General features: G+C 50.2%; 4 protein-coding genes and 1 pseudogene across 5 annotated transcripts; 2 read left to right on the top strand and 3 right to left on the bottom strand.

The window, feature by feature from the left end:
• The first annotated feature begins 1,200 nt into the window (after positions 1-1,200).
• On the top strand, positions 1,201-3,549 carry LOC136964969 (high mobility group nucleosome-binding domain-containing protein 5-like). Its single transcript, XM_067258947.1, has 3 exons — positions 1,201-1,263; positions 1,532-2,805; positions 3,432-3,549. The coding sequence occupies exons 1-3, from the start codon at positions 1,201-1,203 to the stop codon at positions 3,547-3,549; spliced, it is 1,455 nt and encodes a 484-aa protein (XP_067115048.1).
• A 931-nt stretch (positions 3,550-4,480) lies between these two features.
• nanos3 (nanos homolog 3) lies at positions 4,481-5,218 on the bottom strand. Its single transcript, XM_067258848.1, has one exon. It carries the CDS (start codon positions 5,206-5,208, stop codon positions 4,615-4,617), a length of 594 nt encoding a protein of 197 aa, XP_067114949.1. The 5' UTR covers positions 5,209-5,218; the 3' UTR covers positions 4,481-4,614.
• Positions 5,219-5,652: 434 nt separating this feature from the next.
• si:ch211-286b5.4 (afadin- and alpha-actinin-binding protein) lies at positions 5,653-8,897 on the bottom strand. 2 transcript variants are annotated; one of them, XM_067258837.1, is made up of 12 exons: positions 8,728-8,897; positions 8,480-8,598; positions 8,288-8,356; positions 8,079-8,193; positions 7,751-7,829; positions 7,510-7,633; positions 7,216-7,360; positions 7,014-7,117; positions 6,602-6,763; positions 6,361-6,472; positions 5,908-6,088; positions 5,653-5,784 (listed from the first exon to the last, which is right to left on the bottom strand). In XM_067258837.1, exons 1-12 carry the CDS (start codon positions 8,783-8,785, stop codon positions 5,688-5,690), a joined length of 1,365 nt encoding a protein of 454 aa, XP_067114938.1. In that variant the 5' UTR covers positions 8,786-8,897; the 3' UTR covers positions 5,653-5,687. The 2 variants fall into 2 exon arrangements, with proteins under 2 accessions (XP_067114938.1, XP_067114939.1); XM_067258838.1 differs by having other exon boundaries at positions 7,510-7,630.
• A 578-nt stretch (positions 8,898-9,475) lies between these two features.
• On the bottom strand, positions 9,476-12,588 carry LOC136964900 (guanine nucleotide-binding protein G(I)/G(S)/G(O) subunit gamma-5-like). Its single transcript, XM_067258862.1, has 3 exons — positions 12,455-12,588; positions 11,595-11,721; positions 9,476-11,240 (listed from the first exon to the last, which is right to left on the bottom strand). The coding sequence occupies exons 1-2, from the start codon at positions 12,542-12,544 to the stop codon at positions 11,596-11,598; spliced, it is 216 nt and encodes a 71-aa protein (XP_067114963.1). The 5' UTR covers positions 12,545-12,588; the 3' UTR covers positions 9,476-11,240; position 11,595.
• Positions 12,589-13,003: 415 nt separating this feature from the next.
• The window catches only part of LOC136964968 (DDB1- and CUL4-associated factor 15-like), a 4,925-nt pseudogene continuing 602 nt past the window's right edge, over positions 13,004-17,326 (top strand).

Here is a 17,326-nt window from a genome sequence, read left to right as displayed (position 1 = left end):
GGAAATACTTCCTCGGTTACGTTCTCTGACAAACACTGTTGGGTTGATTTACACAACTAGCAAGTTCTTTGTAACTGCTGCGTAGAAAACGTACGACCACTCATTCATTGATTATCTTCAGAATAACTTGCTTCAGGTACGATATTCAACACACCTTTTCATTTGTATGTACGCAAAACGAAGTGTACATACCGTATATGTAAAAGTAAAAAGTAAACAAAATATAACTCAAACTTCTTCGGTGCTTATCGAGTTAGCTCTAGCAATGAATGCTACAAAGTAAACACATTGGCTAGCCTACATTCACAGTACTGTTGCCAGCATAATCAGTTTACAAAGGGATTTTTGAGGTTTCACTTCTTACCCGGTTAAGGATATTGTCTTCCTCAAATATTAAGACGCATTTGCAGTTGGACGAGGGACAAAATATCAATCTTAAGCTGTCAAAAACACGAAAGGTGTGGAATTTAGAGTTACTTCCTGCATTACGTCGCTATTGGCAACGCAATCCAATGCTTTACGGCATTGGAACACGCCCATGGATTCCATCATTAACGTAAAACTAACAAGCGCATTGGAGCTCACCAGCGTCATCACCAGCAAAGGAAAGGGTACCTATTAAAATTATGACAATTCGCAAAACACGAATATCATTACTCAAGTCTGAATACCAAAACCAACCTATTTCCAGCACACTATAACGTCAATGTCAGTTAGCTGTGTTTCTATCAACAAACTGTTCAGCTAGCTAACGTTAGCGATATGTCCTCAGGCTTCGCCAGAGTAAACGACAACTTATGCTATACTTGCTGACCACTGACAGAGAGCTGTTGTCAGTGTTATCATGTTAGCTACGTGTCCTTACAGTCTTGATGTTTTAGGGCAGGAATGATGACCAAAAGAAGGCCCGAGACCAAAAGCAACGGTAATTTTTTTTTTTTTAAATACCTCAAGACCGAACAAGTTATAATAACACTCTTTCTGAAAGCCAGAAATGTACACATCATATTAAATGTGCTTCAACACCAGTGATTCTCTATATTATATTTTATTAGATTTTTATTAGATTTTTTTCCAGCTATAGTATTGTTTTTGTCCGTTTCCCCCCAAAAAGAGAATATTGTTGTAATGAACTGCATGCCATTCCATCCAGCTTTCACTCCCCCCCTGCGCAGACCCCTCAGGTCATGCAGGAAGAGCATGGGTCCAGAGCTGGGCCAAGGCGCCCCCAGTGGAGAGTCAGGGGAACTGCAGCCCACACAGGTAGTTAACAGGTAGTTGGTAATCTTAGTAAAACCATCAACCATTAAATTGTGTTTGTGTGTGATGTGTGCGTACATGGGCATATACCCATATGTACCTGGTGTAGCTAAATGTAAATTAATAAATAAAAGTGCTTAGTTAAGATTCTGGTGCAATTCTAAAAGAGTGTGGACTGTTCCAGAACCGTCAGAATTACATTCCAACAATGACACGTTCCGAGGATCATCACCCCCCTCTCCCTCCCAGCTCTTGTGGTACCTCCCAGCAGGGGAAAGCAGCGGGAGATACCATTTACCCCAACAAACAGGGGGATGCAGTGGAGAAAAGTGTGGCTGTGAGCGACTTTAGCGAGGAGCGTGTGATTGGCCAGTCCGTGGAGGGGCGGGACACAGCAGAGGCAGAGCAAACCAATCAAGATAAACATCCTGTCCAGGAGGAGGAAGGGCAAAACACCACATCCTCCAATGAGGATGAACGCTGTAAAGTAGAGGAGGCTACACAGATGTTCATCATCCCCTCACCTCACCCCTCCAGAGTTCAGGACCCGGAGGCCCCCATCCCCCGGCCTGCTGCCCAAGGAGGAGAGCCCGAGGCTGGGGAGGAGGACTGCCTAGCTGGCCTTGAAGAGGGGATCCAACCAGAGCTTCAAACAGAGAGAGGAGAGGAAGACAGCCCACTGGAGACTCCAGGAGAGGGAGATGGGAGTGTTGGGGATGGGGGGAAGGGAGCGCCAGAGAGGGAGGGTAGCGTTGCAGACACCAGTGAAGAAGAACTGCCAGTGAAGAAGAGGAGGAGGAGGATGGGGATGTGTGGGCTGAGGGAGAGAGCGATAAGTCGCGGCGTGGAGGAGAGGAGGAGAGAGGGAAGGGAAGTAGAGGAGAGTGCAGGGGAAGATGGAGAGAGCAGTACTGAGCAGAAAAAGGAGAAGAAGGAAGAGGAGGAGAGAAGGGAAGAGGAGAAAGAAGAGGAGGAGAGGCAGCAGGAGGAGGAAAAGGAAGGGGAGGAAGAGGAGGAGGGGGAGGGGGAAGAGGGGGAGAAGCAGAAGGAGGAGGAGGGGTTGCTTCTGTCTGCAGGAAGTGATGACCGCCCCCTGCAGGCTAGCCATCAGACCCCTGGGGAGGTGAGCGACCCTGGGGAGGTGAGCGACCCTGGGGAGGTGAGCGACCCTGGGCAAGGCCTGGTCCTGGAGGTGATGGACGAACCAGAGCTGGAAGAGGTGCTTGAAGAAATGATGGAGTTAGAGGAGAAGAGAGGGAGGGAAGATGAGGGATGTGTTTGGACTGAGACAGAGGACGGCCCCGCTAACAACGCATCTTATTCTCCGGAGGCTGGGAGAGAGGCTGGGGCTGATGATAGGGCTGGGGTTGAGGCTGAAACTGAAGTTACGCCTGAGGCTAAGGCTGACACCAAGGCCTTCTCCCTGGCCCTGACGGTCGCAGACAAACAGCCAGTCCAGGGGGAGGAGGGCAGGAGAGATGTCAACTGCCTTGAAGATGCCACTCAGCTGGTCTGTGGCCTGATAACTGAACTGTCATCTCTGAAGTGAGTCCTGTCAGCCTGCCTGTCTGCCTGTGTGCCTGTCTGCCTGTGTGTCTGTCTGCCTGTGTGCCTGTGTGTCTGTCTGTCTGCCTGTCTGCCTGTGTGCCTGTCTGCCTGTCTGCCTGTCTGCCTGCGTGCCTGTCTGTCTGTCTGCCTGTGTGCCTGTCTGTGTGCCTGTCTGTCTGCCTGTCTGTCAGCCTGCCTGTCTGTCTGCCTGTCTGTCTGTCTGTCTGCCTGTGTGCCTGTGTGCCTGTCTGCCTGTGTGCCTGTCTGTCTGTCTGCCTGTGTGCCTGTCTGTCTGCCTGTCTGTCTGCCTGTCTGCCTGTGTGCCTGTCTGTCTGCCTGCCTGTCACTTTACAACACACACCTCCACAATGTCTTGTCATGCAAGTCAGAATGAACCGTATTATCAATTTTTTAATTTTCTGAAGAAAAACAACACATCAGTTGTACTCAGGAAACTCTTAATATGACCAAGCGCATCTTCTGTGTTTTTAAAGAGTGTTGCATGAACGTGAAACTCCACATCATCAATTATCTACCCCCTATATCTCCCTCCCTCCCACTCTCTTTCTCTGTCTACCTCTCTCTGTCTACCTCTCTCTGTCCCTCTCTCTGCCGTTTTGCAGTCGGATGGTGATGGCGACTCACCGCGAGTTGGAGAGCATTCGTCGTGGCAACAGGACGGCCAGGCCCCTCCCATCGCGTAGAGGGTTCAGCCCGGGGCACCGGCGCTCCGAGACTTAAGGGATTCTGGGATATGAATTCCCAGCTAAACGTGGTTTATACACAGTGCGTTCGTGTTTCCATGTCAACGTTAGCACAGTGTGTCTTCCTTCCTGGGTGTGATAGCATCTGATCTGACAGCACTGGACCGGTGAAAGTGTGATTTCTTCCTCAAAGCTGCAGCCTAGCCTGTATTGTCAGATCAGTGATTTCTCAATGAAAGAAGTCTGTTTATTTTTCCAGATTCAAGGTTTTAGAAAAAAAGAAAAAAACAGTTTTGTTTCCTGTTCTAAAGATGCCAGCTTGTTAAAGTTTTTTTTTTTGTTCCTGTAGTTGTCTTAATCAAATAACTGGTCATGATAACTTTTCAGCTCTTTAAGAAATCAAACACACAGAAATGACCATAGGATATGGGTTTTATAATAGTATTGATGTTTGTATTTTAACAATCCCATTTGGTCAAAAGTAAGATTGTATCACACATACACTATCGAACTTCAAAACAACATTTATAAAACTATTACAATTAAGTCGGTCAATACACACTTTCTATTAAAAGTTTCAAAAGCCAACATGGTTACATTTATTACATGTAAAGTATTTAAAACCGTTTAACGGCCATCATTTGACTGATACCGGAAAAGCATGTGTCATTATCGAATATATCATTTCACCACATGTGTTTGTAATGGCAGGTTGTCAGAATAATCTAGAAAAATGACCAAAGGAAGCCACCAAATTGTCATCTACTTAAAAGTAGGCTAATGCATAGCCGGTTGTGTAAAATGGAGGTGTCGGTTGTTGATTTGACTCAATCTAGTCAGTAAAAATATATACATATATCTAGGTATAACACATTATTACTTAAAAAATAATCCGCTACTGGTTTTGTCAAAGTACAATTGTTGAAATAGACTGCAAACCAGTTAAAACCGCAAAACAACACGTGCAGGCATGCAAGTCAAAACCACATATTATTATAAACAAAACGAAAAGTGACAAAAGTTGAAAGCACACGGGAAACAAATATAAAATATTATAAATCACGCAGTTAACTGGTGGAAGTCTATTAGAACAAAACTCCACTCAGCGGCTTGGGGCGTACACCGAGCTGTAGGCTCCATCAACCCGGGGGCAGAAGCGCTTGGTGTGGGCGCGTGCTCCGGTAGCACCGCAGAGAGGGCAGACATACTGTCGGAGGTACGGGCACAGCACCTCCCCTGTCGGGTCCTTTAACCAGTGGGACCCGAACACCGTCTCAGATTCCCCGTTGTGCTTGCAGAAACTGCAGAACTTACGTTCCGGAGAAGGCCTCTCCGGCGCGTTGATGCTGCAAGCCCTCTTTCGCTCCTTCTGCCCTTTAATACCCGACGTGCATGGCGCAAGAGTGGGCTCTTTTCTTAGGCTGACGGGGTCTTTGCGCACGGTGCCAACGGCCAAGTCCAAGAGCAGATTCTCTCGCCTCGGAAAAGTCGTTTGGCGTCTAGGCGGACATGGCTCGAACCGACCCGTCACCAAGGCGACCCCGGTGTCGCCGCGGAAAGCTGTCAGATCCGAGTTCTCTCTCTGGATATCGCGGACAGCGTCCGCCAGTCGCATGTAGTCACGCCACGGCTGAAAGCCCTTGTTATCCATGTAGCCAGGTATATATTGCAGGAATTGGCCGATCATTAAGTTCATGTTGTTTGGGCAAAACTCCACCAAACAATGACTTGAATACTTATAATCTTCCACTGCCACACAAACGCCAACTGTCTGCCCTCACTAAATTACCGCTGCTGTCTTAGGAGATCAAAGAGTAGAGCCGCTTCAAGTGTTTATACACTGAACTCTGCTGCTGCTCGTGCCTAGTCAACAGCCAATCAGATCATCAACCAGCCGCGTGGACGTTGCTGTAGAACAAGCCGTGGCACGTGCGATCGTTTCCAATTGTTTCATCCGTCAGTTGAGAAAAACGAGATGACAATCAACGAGAGAAGTAATTGAACGCGATATGTAGCCCAACAAAAGGGTTACATAAAAATGCTATGTAATAAAAACCCAGAGGCAGCCAAAGTATTCATATAAACTTTATTGTTTCCAAACACAAAAACAACAACATACATTTATACAAACTTTATGGGCATAACTGCAACTGGCTGCCGCAGCTCTTAGCTCATCTAAAAGGAGAAGTCCATGCCTGGAGGAAGGGGGCTTAACTGGTGCCTCCTTGCCCCCTTGCCCCAGCTCTCTGGCTGGGCTGGATTCTCACTGGACCTGGGGGTGGTGGGGATGGAGGGAGAGGAGGAGAGTACAGAGGGGCCATAATACAAATGTATTCATTTAGCAGACACACGTTGAGATGGAGGAGGGAAGGAGAGAGGAGCCCTTGTAACTGACCTGTTCTGGAAGGGAAGTCGTAAGAAAGAGTAGAGCTCAGGGGTGCTGGGTGTTTGAACTCTGACCTCTCCGCAACCCCGCGCTGTCCCCCAGCGAGGCCACGGTGTGACCCCGGACCCGAGCGAAGATGAGGCGGCCAGGCAGGAGTCGGAGAAGGACGTGTGGTCTGACCCCAGCAGACCTGCGCTACGACAACAACACACAGAGACTGAGACATACAGTGTGTGTGTTTACATACTGTATAGAGGTGTGTGCGCATGTGTGTGTGTGTGTTTACATACTGTATAGAGGTGTGTGCGCATGTGTACAGCGTGTGTGTGTTTACATACTGTATAGAGGTGTGCGCGCATGTGTGTGTTTACATACTGTATAGAGGTGTGTGCGCATGTGTGTGTTTACATACTGTATAGAGGTGTGTGCGCATGTGTACAGCGTGTGTGTGTGTAGACTCACTGAGGGCAGTGCTCTCTCTCCTGTTGTAGCGAGTTGTCTTTCCAAACACAGGAGACTCGCACAGGTAGTGCTGTTTCACCAGGGACGCTTTCTGCTGCTCAAACTCACAACGCTTCGCACACACACACACACACAACACACACACAGGGCTTACATTTTGGTGTCACGCTCACTCTTTAGGATCACAAGAGATCACACTTGTTCTCCCTCTCTGCCTCCCTCCATCCTCCCTCCCTCTCACCTCGCGACCCAATCGGATGGCAGCGTCGGTGAAGGCCTGCCGCTCCCTCTGAAAGCTCCGCCTCTGCTGCTCCATCTCCGCCCGCCTGGCTTGAAGCCCCTCCCACTCTTCCAGGAAGTAGCAATCTTCCAAAGTATCCGGTATCGGAGAGTTCAAACTGTCCTGAGAGAGAGATTTTCTTGTGTGTGTGTGGTCCTACCTGCAGTAGCTGCTGCTGTGTGTGTGTGTGTGTGTCTGGTCCTACCTGCAGTAGCTGCTGCTGTGTGTGTGTGTGTGGTCCTACCTGCAGTAGCTGCTGCTGCGTGTCTGTGTGTGTGTGTGGTCCTACCTGCAGTAGCTGCTGCTGTGTGTGTGTGTGTGGTCCTACCTGCAGTAGCTGCTGCTGTGTGTGTGTGTGTGTGTGTGGTCCTACCTGCAGTAGCTGCTGCTGTGTCTTAATCAGCTGGTGACTCTCCTGCAGCTCCTGCTCCAGTTGAGCCAGCAGCTTATCCTGGTCTGTGCCCTCTCCTGTGTGGCCTACACACACACACACACGCACACACGCGCACACACGCGCACACTCAACCACACACACTAGCCATTGCATCGTGGAAGGACAGTATCCTAACTCATACCTGCAATCAGGAGATCTTCAAGCCTCCGCTGCACCTTCCTCCAACCCTGAACAACACCTCCGGTCACATGCTCCCCCAGCACCTCCTCTGATTGGACCAACCCGTTATCAGCCTCTTCCTGTTCCACATCGGTGTCCTGTATGGTCTAAAACATGTTTAAGGCTTTAGCTCATTGTAGCAATGTGCATGTGTCCTCTCTCCTCCCTCCCTACTCCTTGTCCACCCCCTCCACACTTTTACTTCATATTCTCCCTTCTCCTCCCACCTCCCCTCCCTCTCTCCTCCCCTCCTCACCTGCTCCATGTCTCGTCTGAGCGTGTGCAGTAGCGAGGTGAGCCCGTGCCTCAGCTTCATCGCCTCTCTAAGCTCCGCCTCCCGGCGCTCCAGCATCAGCAGCAGCGCCGCCTCCTCCCTCCTACTGGGAGAGAGGGAGGGGGGAGGAGGGAGAGATGGGGTGGAGGAAAGAGAGATGGGGTTGGAGTGCGTGTGTGCCTGCATGTGTGTGTGTGTGTGTGTGTGTGTGTGAGAGACTTACCTGGGGTTGCCCCTGGCTGGTCTGAGCGGCTGCTCTCTCCTCCCCAGGACTCTGGGTAGAGGGTTCAGCAGCTCCATGGCTGCAGCAGGAACCCGACAGAGAGAGAAAGAGAGAGAGAGACAGAGGGGGGAGAGAGAGAGGGGGAGAGAGAGAGGGAGGGAGGGGGAGAGAAGGAGGGAGGGGGAGAGAAGGAGGGAGGGGGAGAGAGAGGGGGGGAGGGGGAGAGAGAGAGGGAGGGAGGGGGAGAGAGAGAGGGAGGGAGGGAGATGAAGGGACATACAACATGACTGAAGCGAGTTTGTGTGTGTGTGTGTGTGCATGCCCTCACCATGGCCCCGGTCTCTGCGTGTGTCTGCCAGACGCTCCCTCAGTCTGGACGCCTGCTGCTCTCTGCGCCTCAACTCTGCCCCCTGCTGGACACACCGGGACTGCAGCCGAGACGACTGGAGGACACAGGGAGGGGAGGAGGGGGCAGAGGTCAACATCAGATCTCTCAGGCCTGTCTCTCTCTCTCTCACACACACACACACACCTCACCTTCTCCCTCTCTCGTCTCAGTGCGTCTTGAATCCTGGCAATGTGTTGCTCCTTCTCAGACAGCTGCTCCTGTACAAAACAGTTTGATTCTTTCAGACTGGACGGGTTCAGGTATACATGACGATACACACACACGGCAAAGGTAAACAAAAATACATTTGATTTCTCCCCCACCCCCCTCCCTCACAGTACCTTGAGTGAGGGTCCCCGCACCTTCCTCTCGTCTCTACCTGCCCACCAGGAGGTGCTGTGGGAGGGCTCACTGAAGGACGAGCCGGGCTCCCTGCTGAGCAGGAAGGTGTCCTGGAGGTCTGGGGGGGGGGGGGGGAAGGAAGGATGCAACAGAAAGACTGAGAAAGGAGGATGAGTTCAAGACCAAAGACCTGAAAGAGGACATATTGTTTGTAAAGTGTTTGTGTGTGCACGTAAACACAGTTTACCTGAGAACTCCTGGCCCCTCCTCAGGGCCCCTGGCCGTCTCTGCCCACGCTTAGACATCTGTGGCAGTGCTGGTGTGTAGTCTCACCTGGACAGGAAGGGTGTTGACCTGAGTGTAGTCTCACCTGGACAGGAAGGGTGTTGACCTGAGTGTAGTCTCACCTGGACAGGAAGGGTGTTGACCTGAGTGTAGTCTCACCTGGACAGGAAGGGTGTTGACCTGAGTGTAGTCTCACCTGGAAAGGAAGGGTGTTGACCTGAGTGTAGTCTCACCTGGACAGGAAGGGTGTTGACCTGAGTGTAGTCTCACCTGGACAGGAAGGGTGTTGACCTGAGTGTAGTCTCACCTGGACAGGTAGGGTGTTGACCTGTGTGTAGTCTCACCTGGACAGGAAGGGTGTTGACCTGAGTGTAGTCTCACCTGGACAGGAAGGGTGTTGACCTGTGTGTAGTCTCACCTGGAAGATTCCTCTCAGGTGGTGGCACTCTGGTTAATTATCTGCCTCATTAAGGAGTTGATTGACTGGGATTATCCCAGTTAATTAGCTGTAGTCACTGGAGTTGATATGGCAGCTAAATACAACAGTGTGATGAGTCAAAACTGTCTATAAACACCTGTTAATTAATAGGATATCAAATCTATTTAATAGGATATTAAATAACACAGACACAAAGAGACACAGACACATGGAATTTTTAGTCGTAGAAGAAATGTATTGTTTCATCCATTCACGCAGTAGTGGAGGGTAAAGCACAGGAGATGCAGGCACACAGCCGAACACAACATGGCGATGACACAGCGCCCCTATCAGGGACGAGCACCGGAACACCTCAGGTGACGACGATGTCACCACAGGGTCGTTAGGGAGCCAGCAGGGGCGTTGTTAAGGAGGGGGTGGAGCCAGCAGTGTCGTTGTTAAGGAGGGGGTGGAGCCAGCAGGGGCGTTGTTAAGGAGGGGATGGGGAGGGCTCCTGGCGTGGACGTTAAAACAATAGGTACGTTCGACTTCATGCAGCGCCGGCGTCCCCTGCAGCCCGGCTGACTTGAAGCAGCCAATGGCATTCTCAACTTCAAGGCAGCCGGCTGGAGCCGGCTGTCTTCGCCGCCGGTGCTGCATGAAGTCGAACGCACCTACTGTTACCCTGTAACCCGAATGACATGAACCCAGGATGCCTTGCCACACCAGCATGACGGCTGGTGCTGGTGGACCTCGTAGTGTAGCTGTAATCGGGGGGTCTAGAGTGAAGTTGTGGGCTTGCTGGGAATTTTACAAAAAAAAATTCTCTTCCTCCGCCTCGTGTTGGTTGAACACCCACATACAATATGACAATATAATATAAAGTAATTTAGTAGTGATCAAAAGGTCCTGGGTGTCACACGGGCGTCACACGGGCAACACTGCTGAGCGGATCCATGCCTAACCCAGGCCCAGCTCCCTTTTCACTTACTTTGGACGGACAGCAAATCTATTTAAAGAAATCCCTTGATTCGTGCTGGAATGCCAACATAGCATTAGAGTGAAAACAAAACAAAACAAAATGGGGGGGTGACAGTAAAACAACAAATAAAAAAAGTGAGTAAATATTGAAGAGGTATTGCCTCTTCATAGACAGGAAGGAAGTGACCATGTGACCCGGTAGCTGAGAGCAGCCTATGGGAAGATATTAAACACACACACCATCGCTTAGAAATCTGTGTGTGAGTGCTTGGTGTGTGTGTGCGTGTAAAAAGTGATGTACATAGGCACAAACACCCATTAACTGCTCTTAGACGAAGGCACAAGGTCTCAAAGACTTTTCTTTGTAAATGAGAGTTATCATACGGCCATGTGAGTGACTGAAGGTCTGTTTGTGAGGATGAAAATGGATGAAAGTTTGTTTAAGTGGATGAGAATGGATGAGGGCAAGTTTGAATAGATTATTGTATATTATGTGAGTGATTCTAGGTCCTCGTTTTGATTCTGTGTTACATTTACAGTAGTGATAGTTTTTCATTCAGGGATGAAGTTGACAGTATGTAAGTGTGTGTGTGCATGTGTAGGGGCATAGTAGAGGAAGGCTTGGAGCTTGTAAAATCACTGACAACGTATATGCATGCAGTCTGTAAATAACATACATACTGTACACACACTTGTGCTTGCACGCAGCATTCAACTATTCGGTGATCACAATCCTGTACATGGATGATCCGGTTCTGATTATATTTATGATCTTTATCTTTGAACCAAATGTTTGAAGTGAGCCTGGTGTTCTTCAGAATTTGACGAGGACCAAGAACCAAAACAAGTAAACACAGCCCATGCTGCATGCCAGGCACAGTAAATCAAGCGCGCCTCAACTCCAAAATGATGATGGTCCATTAATGAATGGTCTCTTAATTTGACCCGTGTTTGAAACCTGTGGTGATTGTATGGCACTGTATTCAGCTCTCTAACTTCATCCACTGTTTCTCTCATCCCTTCATCCCTCCCAGACCAGCAGCAGAAAGAAGTACAGGGGATGCACTTGTACACAACTGCAGAGGAGGAGAGAGAGGGGGGGAGAGAGAGAGGGAGGGAGGGAGAATGAAACAAAAAAAACATTAAACGAAAGCATCTAATCACAAATCACATTACAAACACACACACAGTTGAAGCACTTCCTGGTTTAGATAATAGTTCAAATTCCTGGCAAACTGCACAAGACTGCTGCCTGTAACAGAAGGGTTCTATTCTACGGTGACAAGACATTCTGTTCTATTCCATTCTATTAAGTTATTCTGTTCTATTCCATTCTATTACGTTATTCTGTTATATTCCATTCTATTAAATAATTATGTTATATTCCATTCTATTAATTATGTTGTATTCCATTCTACTCTGATCCATACCTCAGAACAGGGTGCAAGACTTAGGCGGTCTGAAGGGGTTGTCACTTGATGGGACTCCCATGAGAAGAGGGTCTTTGTGAGCGTTCTGTATGCAGAAGTTCTTCAGGTCTGTCGCTGCCTGGGACACCTGTAAACACACACACAGGAAATGATAACTTTGCCATTCTCAAGAGAGTTCACTTTTAGCATTGTGTGCCAGATGAAACCGACTACTTCTACAGAATCTCATTTCCATGCGGAACCACGGTACACAAACAAACACAGACGTTTTCTGGGAATCCACCGCACACCAACTATTTGAATACATTTGCAAGTGAGATCAGAAGTTGTAGGCTACAGTTGGAATTGACAATGCCAAAAAGCAGACAGCTAATCCATTTAGGCAAACTGAAGTCACCAGGAAGTGAAGGATGAAAAACAGCTGGGCTTTTTCTGAGGGGTAGGCTACTGGGCTAGCAGCGGTTAGACCATCTGTATAAAATACGCTTCACTCAATTTAATAATGTAACGTCAGGAAAATAAAACGTATACAGTGCCGTTGATAGAAAACCACGATTAGGTATGCCCACTTGAGTTTACAAACTGGTTGGTGCAACTGAATATATTCTGACAGGCGTCTCTTTAAAACAACTAGCTCCTATTAAAACACTTTATTTTCATGCTTTAAAACCACGGTTGTCAACATTATAACCTACAGTAGCTACATTTAACACGCCAACATAAACTGTAGCAGTGTTGCTGACTTTGTATCGAAGTGTTTGGACTTGCTTACGCAAGACATCACACAGACTGTCACTTGGTCTCCCGTCTTTTGAAAAAAAAATCGGTTTTCCGTGTTTAACGACGAACTGTCCACCTACCTTTATTCTCCGGACACTGGCCTCCAGCCTCAGCTGTTTGACGACTTTCTTGGCGACGACCAGGTTGCTGCTGGCGTTATTGTTTGACATGTCGGCGGCAGAAGTATGGCGGAGTGTGTGAAACTTCTGTCCCAAGTCAGACACAAGCCGAGGGTGTGTTCGATTTGATTCGCGTCAGGACTAAGTGCAACCAACGTGATCTGAAAGGACAACATTGTGTGCCCAAGGAATCCAAAACTCATCACGACATAACAAACAGGCTAAAGAAAAACGTAAAATACAGTCAAAACGGATTTTTATTATTTCATAAAATTAATTATATTTCAATATTTGGCAAGGAGTTTGTGATTTTTTGTATAAATTATTTCCCAATATTAATTTAAAAAGTTTGGTTTAAGTTTGATGAATTACTTTTTATTACGGCGGATCGGTTTTTTGTACGTGAATGATGTGTTAGTCGGCCAATGAAACTGCTTCCTTGGGCCTCGAGAACCAATCAGGTGACAGGTGGAGAAAGAGGAAGACGGGCCGTAGAGAACACACAGGAAAATGGCGCCCAGCTCGAAATCAGAAAAGGACAACAACAAACAGAAACCTCAGAGAAAGCATAAAGAACATGTCGTGAAGCTGCTCAACAGCGGAAAGGTACGGATTAGGCATAAACGCATGCTCTAGAAATGCTAGAAAACAACGCCTTTTAAAACACAGGACAAACGTTGCGATAATGTAGGCCGACATGGGTCGAGGAAGCCGATGCAGAGTGCTTTCTCTGCGGCTTGGTTAGCCTACTCTCCCTCCCGTCTCCTCGGAATACATGTTTTGTGCTTGTTTGCTGTACATCTAGCGGATACTATGTCTTTGTTGTGTTGGTAATTCAAAGCATTGCCGATCTGGGTCTTTGCACGGTCGTTTCTTAGAGAGCTTGTGCTAACTGGGAACTTCGCTTACATTGTAAGGCTAGCTGGCTTGTCTTGGTACTGTAGCTTGATAACGACAGTCGTAAATCTGAATATGAGATTGTACAATACAGCTAGGTCCTCTCTTTTCCGTGGAGTTATTCGTGTTGCACTCTCTCACCCGCTCACTGATTTATTCATGTACGTTTTAACGTCCATCTCTTTCCCTAGCTGAATGGCCAGTTCTCTCAACGCCTCTTCCGCAAACTGCCTCCAAGGGTTTGCGTCCCTTTGAAGAACATAGTCAGTGAAGAGTTCCTCAGCGCAGGGTGAGTGTGTGTGTGTCTGTGTGCGCCTCGGTCCAGGTGTGTGTGCGCCTTGGTCCAGGTGTGTGTGTGCCTTGGTCCAGGTGTGTGTGTCTGTGTGCGCCTCGGTCCAGGTGTGTGTGTGTGTGTCTGTGTGCGCCTTGGTCCAGGTGTGTGTGCGCCTTGGTCCAGGTGTGTGTGTGCCTTGGTCCAGGTGTGTGTGTCTGTGTGCGCCTCGGTCCAGGTGTGTGTGTGTGTGTCTGTGTGCGCCTTGGTCCAGGTGTGTGTGCGCCTTGGTCCAGGTGTGTGTGTGCCTTGGTCCAGGTGTGTGTGTCTGTGTGCGCCTCGGTCCAGGTGTGTGTGTGTGTGTGTCTGTGTGCGCCTTGGTCCAGGTGTGTGTGCGCCTTGGTCCAGGTGTGTGTGTGCCTTGGTCCAGGTGTGTGTGTGTGTCTGTGTGCGCCTCGGTCCAGGTGTGTGTGTGTCTGTGTGCGCATCGGTCCAGGTGTGTGTGTGTGTCTGTTTGCACCTCGGTCCAGGTGTGTGTGTGTGCGCCTCGGTCCAGGTGTGTGTGTGTGTCTGTTTGCACCTCGGTCCAGGTGTGTGTGTGTGCGCCTCGGTCCAGGTGTGTGTGTCTGTCTGTGTGCACCTCGGTCCAGGTGTGTGTGTGTCTGTGTGCACCTCGGTCCAGGTGTGTGTGTGTCCCTCAAGCCTTTCCTGAACGGCTCCCTGTTTTCTGGCCCACAGCCACATCTTTCTAGGCTTCACCAAGTGCGGCCGCTACGTCCTCTCCTACACCAGCGACTGTGGAGAAGATGACGACTTCTCCTTCTACACCTACCACCTGTACTGGTGGGAGTTCAACATGCAGAGTCGACTCAAACAGGTGCCCCCTCACGCAGCAACACACACAGGTGTGCCGTGTTTGAATCCACCACTTACATTTAGTCATTTAGCAGACGCTCTTATCCAGAGCGACTTACAGTGAGTACAGGGACATTCTCCCCGAGGCAAGTAGGGTGAAGTGCCTTGCCCAAGGGCACAACGTAATTTGCACGTCCGGGAATCGAACCGGCAACCTTCTGATTACTAGCCCGATTCCCTAACCGCTCAGCCACCTGACCATTTACAATAGCTTCTCCTCCTCGTCTCTCCTCCTCCTGTTCATACTCCTCTCTCCCCCTTCCTTCTCCCCCCTCAGGTGCATCATGTTCGCCTGTTTTCAGGAGAGGACATCTACAGTGATCTCTACCTGACTGTGTGTGAGTGGCCCAACGACCGATCCAAGATCGTCATCTTTGGCTTCAAGTAAGACGTGTCTCCCTTGGCAACGATGTTGCACGGATGGAAATTTCAACCAAAAGAGTAACGTCTTTTTGACGTTGATTAATATCCTCCGCCTACCTGCCTGCTCCTCTTGTCTTCCCTTCGCCACCCTCCCCCTCCCTGATCCTCCCTCCCCCGTCCTCCCCCTTCTTCCTCCCCCAGTACCCGTAGCTCCAGCTCAGTGCTGATGAACCTGATGATGAGTGATGAGAACAACAGAGACATCTACATCACCATCGCCTCCATGCCTCCTGCCCTGCCCTGCTCTCACTGCTGCCCTGCCTCCACTGCCTCCACCATACGCACAGGTACACACTCACACTCACTCACACAAACACTCACACCCACACAAACACTCTCTCCCCCCCCCTCACTCTTTCTCCCCCCCCTCCCCAGGCAGTGGGGGGGTGCCTGGAGCATGGCTATGTGCTGAACTCCAGGTACCAGGTGGTCTACCCCTTCCCCACCTTCCAGCCCGCCTTCCAGCTGAAGAAGGACCAGGTGATCCTGCTGAACACCAGCTACTCCCTGGTGGCCTGCAGTGTGTCCCTCTGCCCCGGTACACACACACTGTCCAGACGTACACACACCGTGTACACGCACACACACTGTACACATGCACACACACACTGAGTTTGTAGTTACTACATGCTTGTGCCTGTGTGTGTCAACTTAAATATGTGTGTGTGTTTGTGTGTGTGTGTGCTGCTGTTGTCTATGTCTCCAGCAGGTGAGCAGGGTCAGCTGTGCCAGATTCTAAACAGGAAGAAGACTCCGCCCCCATGTGGAGAAGCCCCCGCCCTCCTCGCCCTCGCTTCCAGGCTCCCCCGACTGCAAGACCCCCGCCGACAAACCCATCCCGGCCCCTCCCCCCCCCAGCCAATCACAGCTGACGGCGGCGGCGCGAGCGCGGGAGTTTGCGGCCGACCTGTTCCTCCTCGCCCAGGACGACGGGAGGAGGGGGAGGTGGGGGGGAGGGGGGAAAGAACGCCGGGGGAGGGGTGGGGAGGGGAGAGGTGAGCGTGGCGGAAGAGGGAGGAGAGGAGGACAGGCTGTCATCTCCACAGCCCTCCACCTCAGGCGGGGAACCAAACCTCAGCAGGGTCGTCAGACCAGCAGGACGCTGTTCACTGTGACGCAGCTTCGTCCCCCGCCTCCACGTGCTCGTCGCCTCCCTCCTCCTCCTCCTCCTCCTCCCCTCCGGATGGCGACGCCAGCGAGCCAGGATACGTTAGCTACACGCGGCAGCAGTACCGCCTGCAGCAGCCGGGGGCGCCAGAGCAGGACACCACAGGTCAGACATGCACCACAGAAGAAGAAGGACAGGCAGGAGAAGAGTTGGATGTTTTGTTTTTTGCATATGTTGAAAGAAGATCTAATTAATACATTTTACTGACTCTTCCCTCTCTCTCTCCCTCTCTCTCTCTCTACCCCCCTCTCTCTCTCTCCCTCCCTCTCTCTCTCTCTCTCTGTCTCTCCCCCCCCTCCCTCTCTCTCTCTCTCTCTCTCTCTCTCTCTCTCTCTCTCTCTCTCTCTCTCTCTTTCCCTCCCTCCCTCCCTGTCTCTCTCTCTCCCCCCCCTCCTCTCTCCCCCCTCCCCCTCTCTCTCTCCCCCCCTCTCTCCCCTCTCTCTCTCTCACCCTCCCCTCTCTCTCCCCCCCCCTCCCTCCAGGTTATGAGGATGAGAAAGTGCAGCTGCCGGTGACAGTGAGTGACCTGAGGGGGCGGAGCCTGCAGCTGGTCACAGGGCCGTACAGCGGACAGGTGTGTGTGGGGGTGATGCTGAAACAAGTGTATGTGTGGAACAAATAATGCTGAAATATGGGAGTCAGATGGCTGAGCAGTTAGGGAATCGCTATTAATCAGAAGGTTGCCGGTTCTATTTCCGGCCGTGCAAATGATGTTGTGTCCTTGGACAAGGCACTGCACCCTACTTGCCTCGGGGGGAATGTACCTGCACTCACTAAGTCGCTCTGGATAAGAGCGTCTGCTAAATGACTAAATGTAAATATGTGTGTGTAACAATTAATGCTGAAGTGTGTGTGTGTGTGTGTCAGACTGTGTGTGTGGAGCAGCTGACTTTAGACTTTGAGTATCTGATCAACGAGGTGATCAGGAGAGACGCTGCCTGGGTCGCTCAGTTCTGCTCCTTCAGCGACTACGACGTGGTCATCCTGGAGGTACACACACACACACACACGCACACACTCTATACAGATACACACACTCTATACAGATACACACATGGGTACACACTCTATACAGATACACACACGCACACACTCTATACAGGTACACACACGCACACACTCTATACAGATACACACACTCTATACAGATACACACACG

The sequence above is a fragment of the Osmerus mordax genome, chromosome 21 (assembly GCF_038355195.1).
Source record: "Osmerus mordax isolate fOsmMor3 chromosome 21, fOsmMor3.pri, whole genome shotgun sequence".
Lineage (NCBI taxonomy): Eukaryota > Metazoa > Chordata > Actinopteri > Osmeriformes > Osmeridae > Osmerus > Osmerus mordax.
Note: the sequence above shows the minus strand (reverse complement) of the source record. Positions and strands in the feature narration are given on the sequence as shown.

What these genes read in the sequence shown, in the direction of transcription:
- nanos3 (XM_067258848.1), bottom strand. Translation starts at nt 5,208, where the DNA reads ATGAACTTAATGATCGGCCAATTCCTGCAATATATACCTGGCTACATG.
- LOC136964969 (XM_067258947.1), top strand. Translation starts at nt 1,201, where the DNA reads ATGGGTCCAGAGCTGGGCCAAGGCGCCCCCAGTGGAGAGTCAGGGGAA. An exon ending in GGGAACTGCAGCCCACACAG is followed by an intron (nt 1,264 to 1,531) that starts GTAGTTAACAGG and finishes ACCTCCCAGCAG; the next exon opens with GGGAAAGCAGCGGGAGATAC. An exon ending in ACTGAACTGTCATCTCTGAA is followed by an intron (nt 2,806 to 3,431) that starts GTGAGTCCTGTC and finishes GCCGTTTTGCAG; the next exon opens with TCGGATGGTGATGGCGACTC.
- si:ch211-286b5.4 (XM_067258837.1), bottom strand. Translation starts at nt 8,785, where the DNA reads ATGTCTAAGCGTGGGCAGAGACGGCCAGGGGCCCTGAGGAGGGGCCAG. An exon ending in CACAGCAGCAGCTACTGCAG is followed by an intron (nt 6,764 to 7,013) that starts GTAGGACCACAC and finishes TCTCTCTCTCAG; the next exon opens with GACAGTTTGAACTCTCCGAT. An exon ending in GAGAGAGAGCACTGCCCTCA is followed by an intron (nt 6,089 to 6,360) that starts GTGAGTCTACAC and finishes GTCGTAGCGCAG; the next exon opens with GTCTGCTGGGGTCAGACCAC.
- LOC136964900 (XM_067258862.1), bottom strand. Translation starts at nt 12,544, where the DNA reads ATGTCAAACAATAACGCCAGCAGCAACCTGGTCGTCGCCAAGAAAGTC. An exon ending in CCAGTGTCCGGAGAATAAAG is followed by an intron (nt 11,722 to 12,454) that starts GTAGGTGGACAG and finishes GTGTGTTTACAG; the next exon opens with GTGTCCCAGGCAGCGACAGA.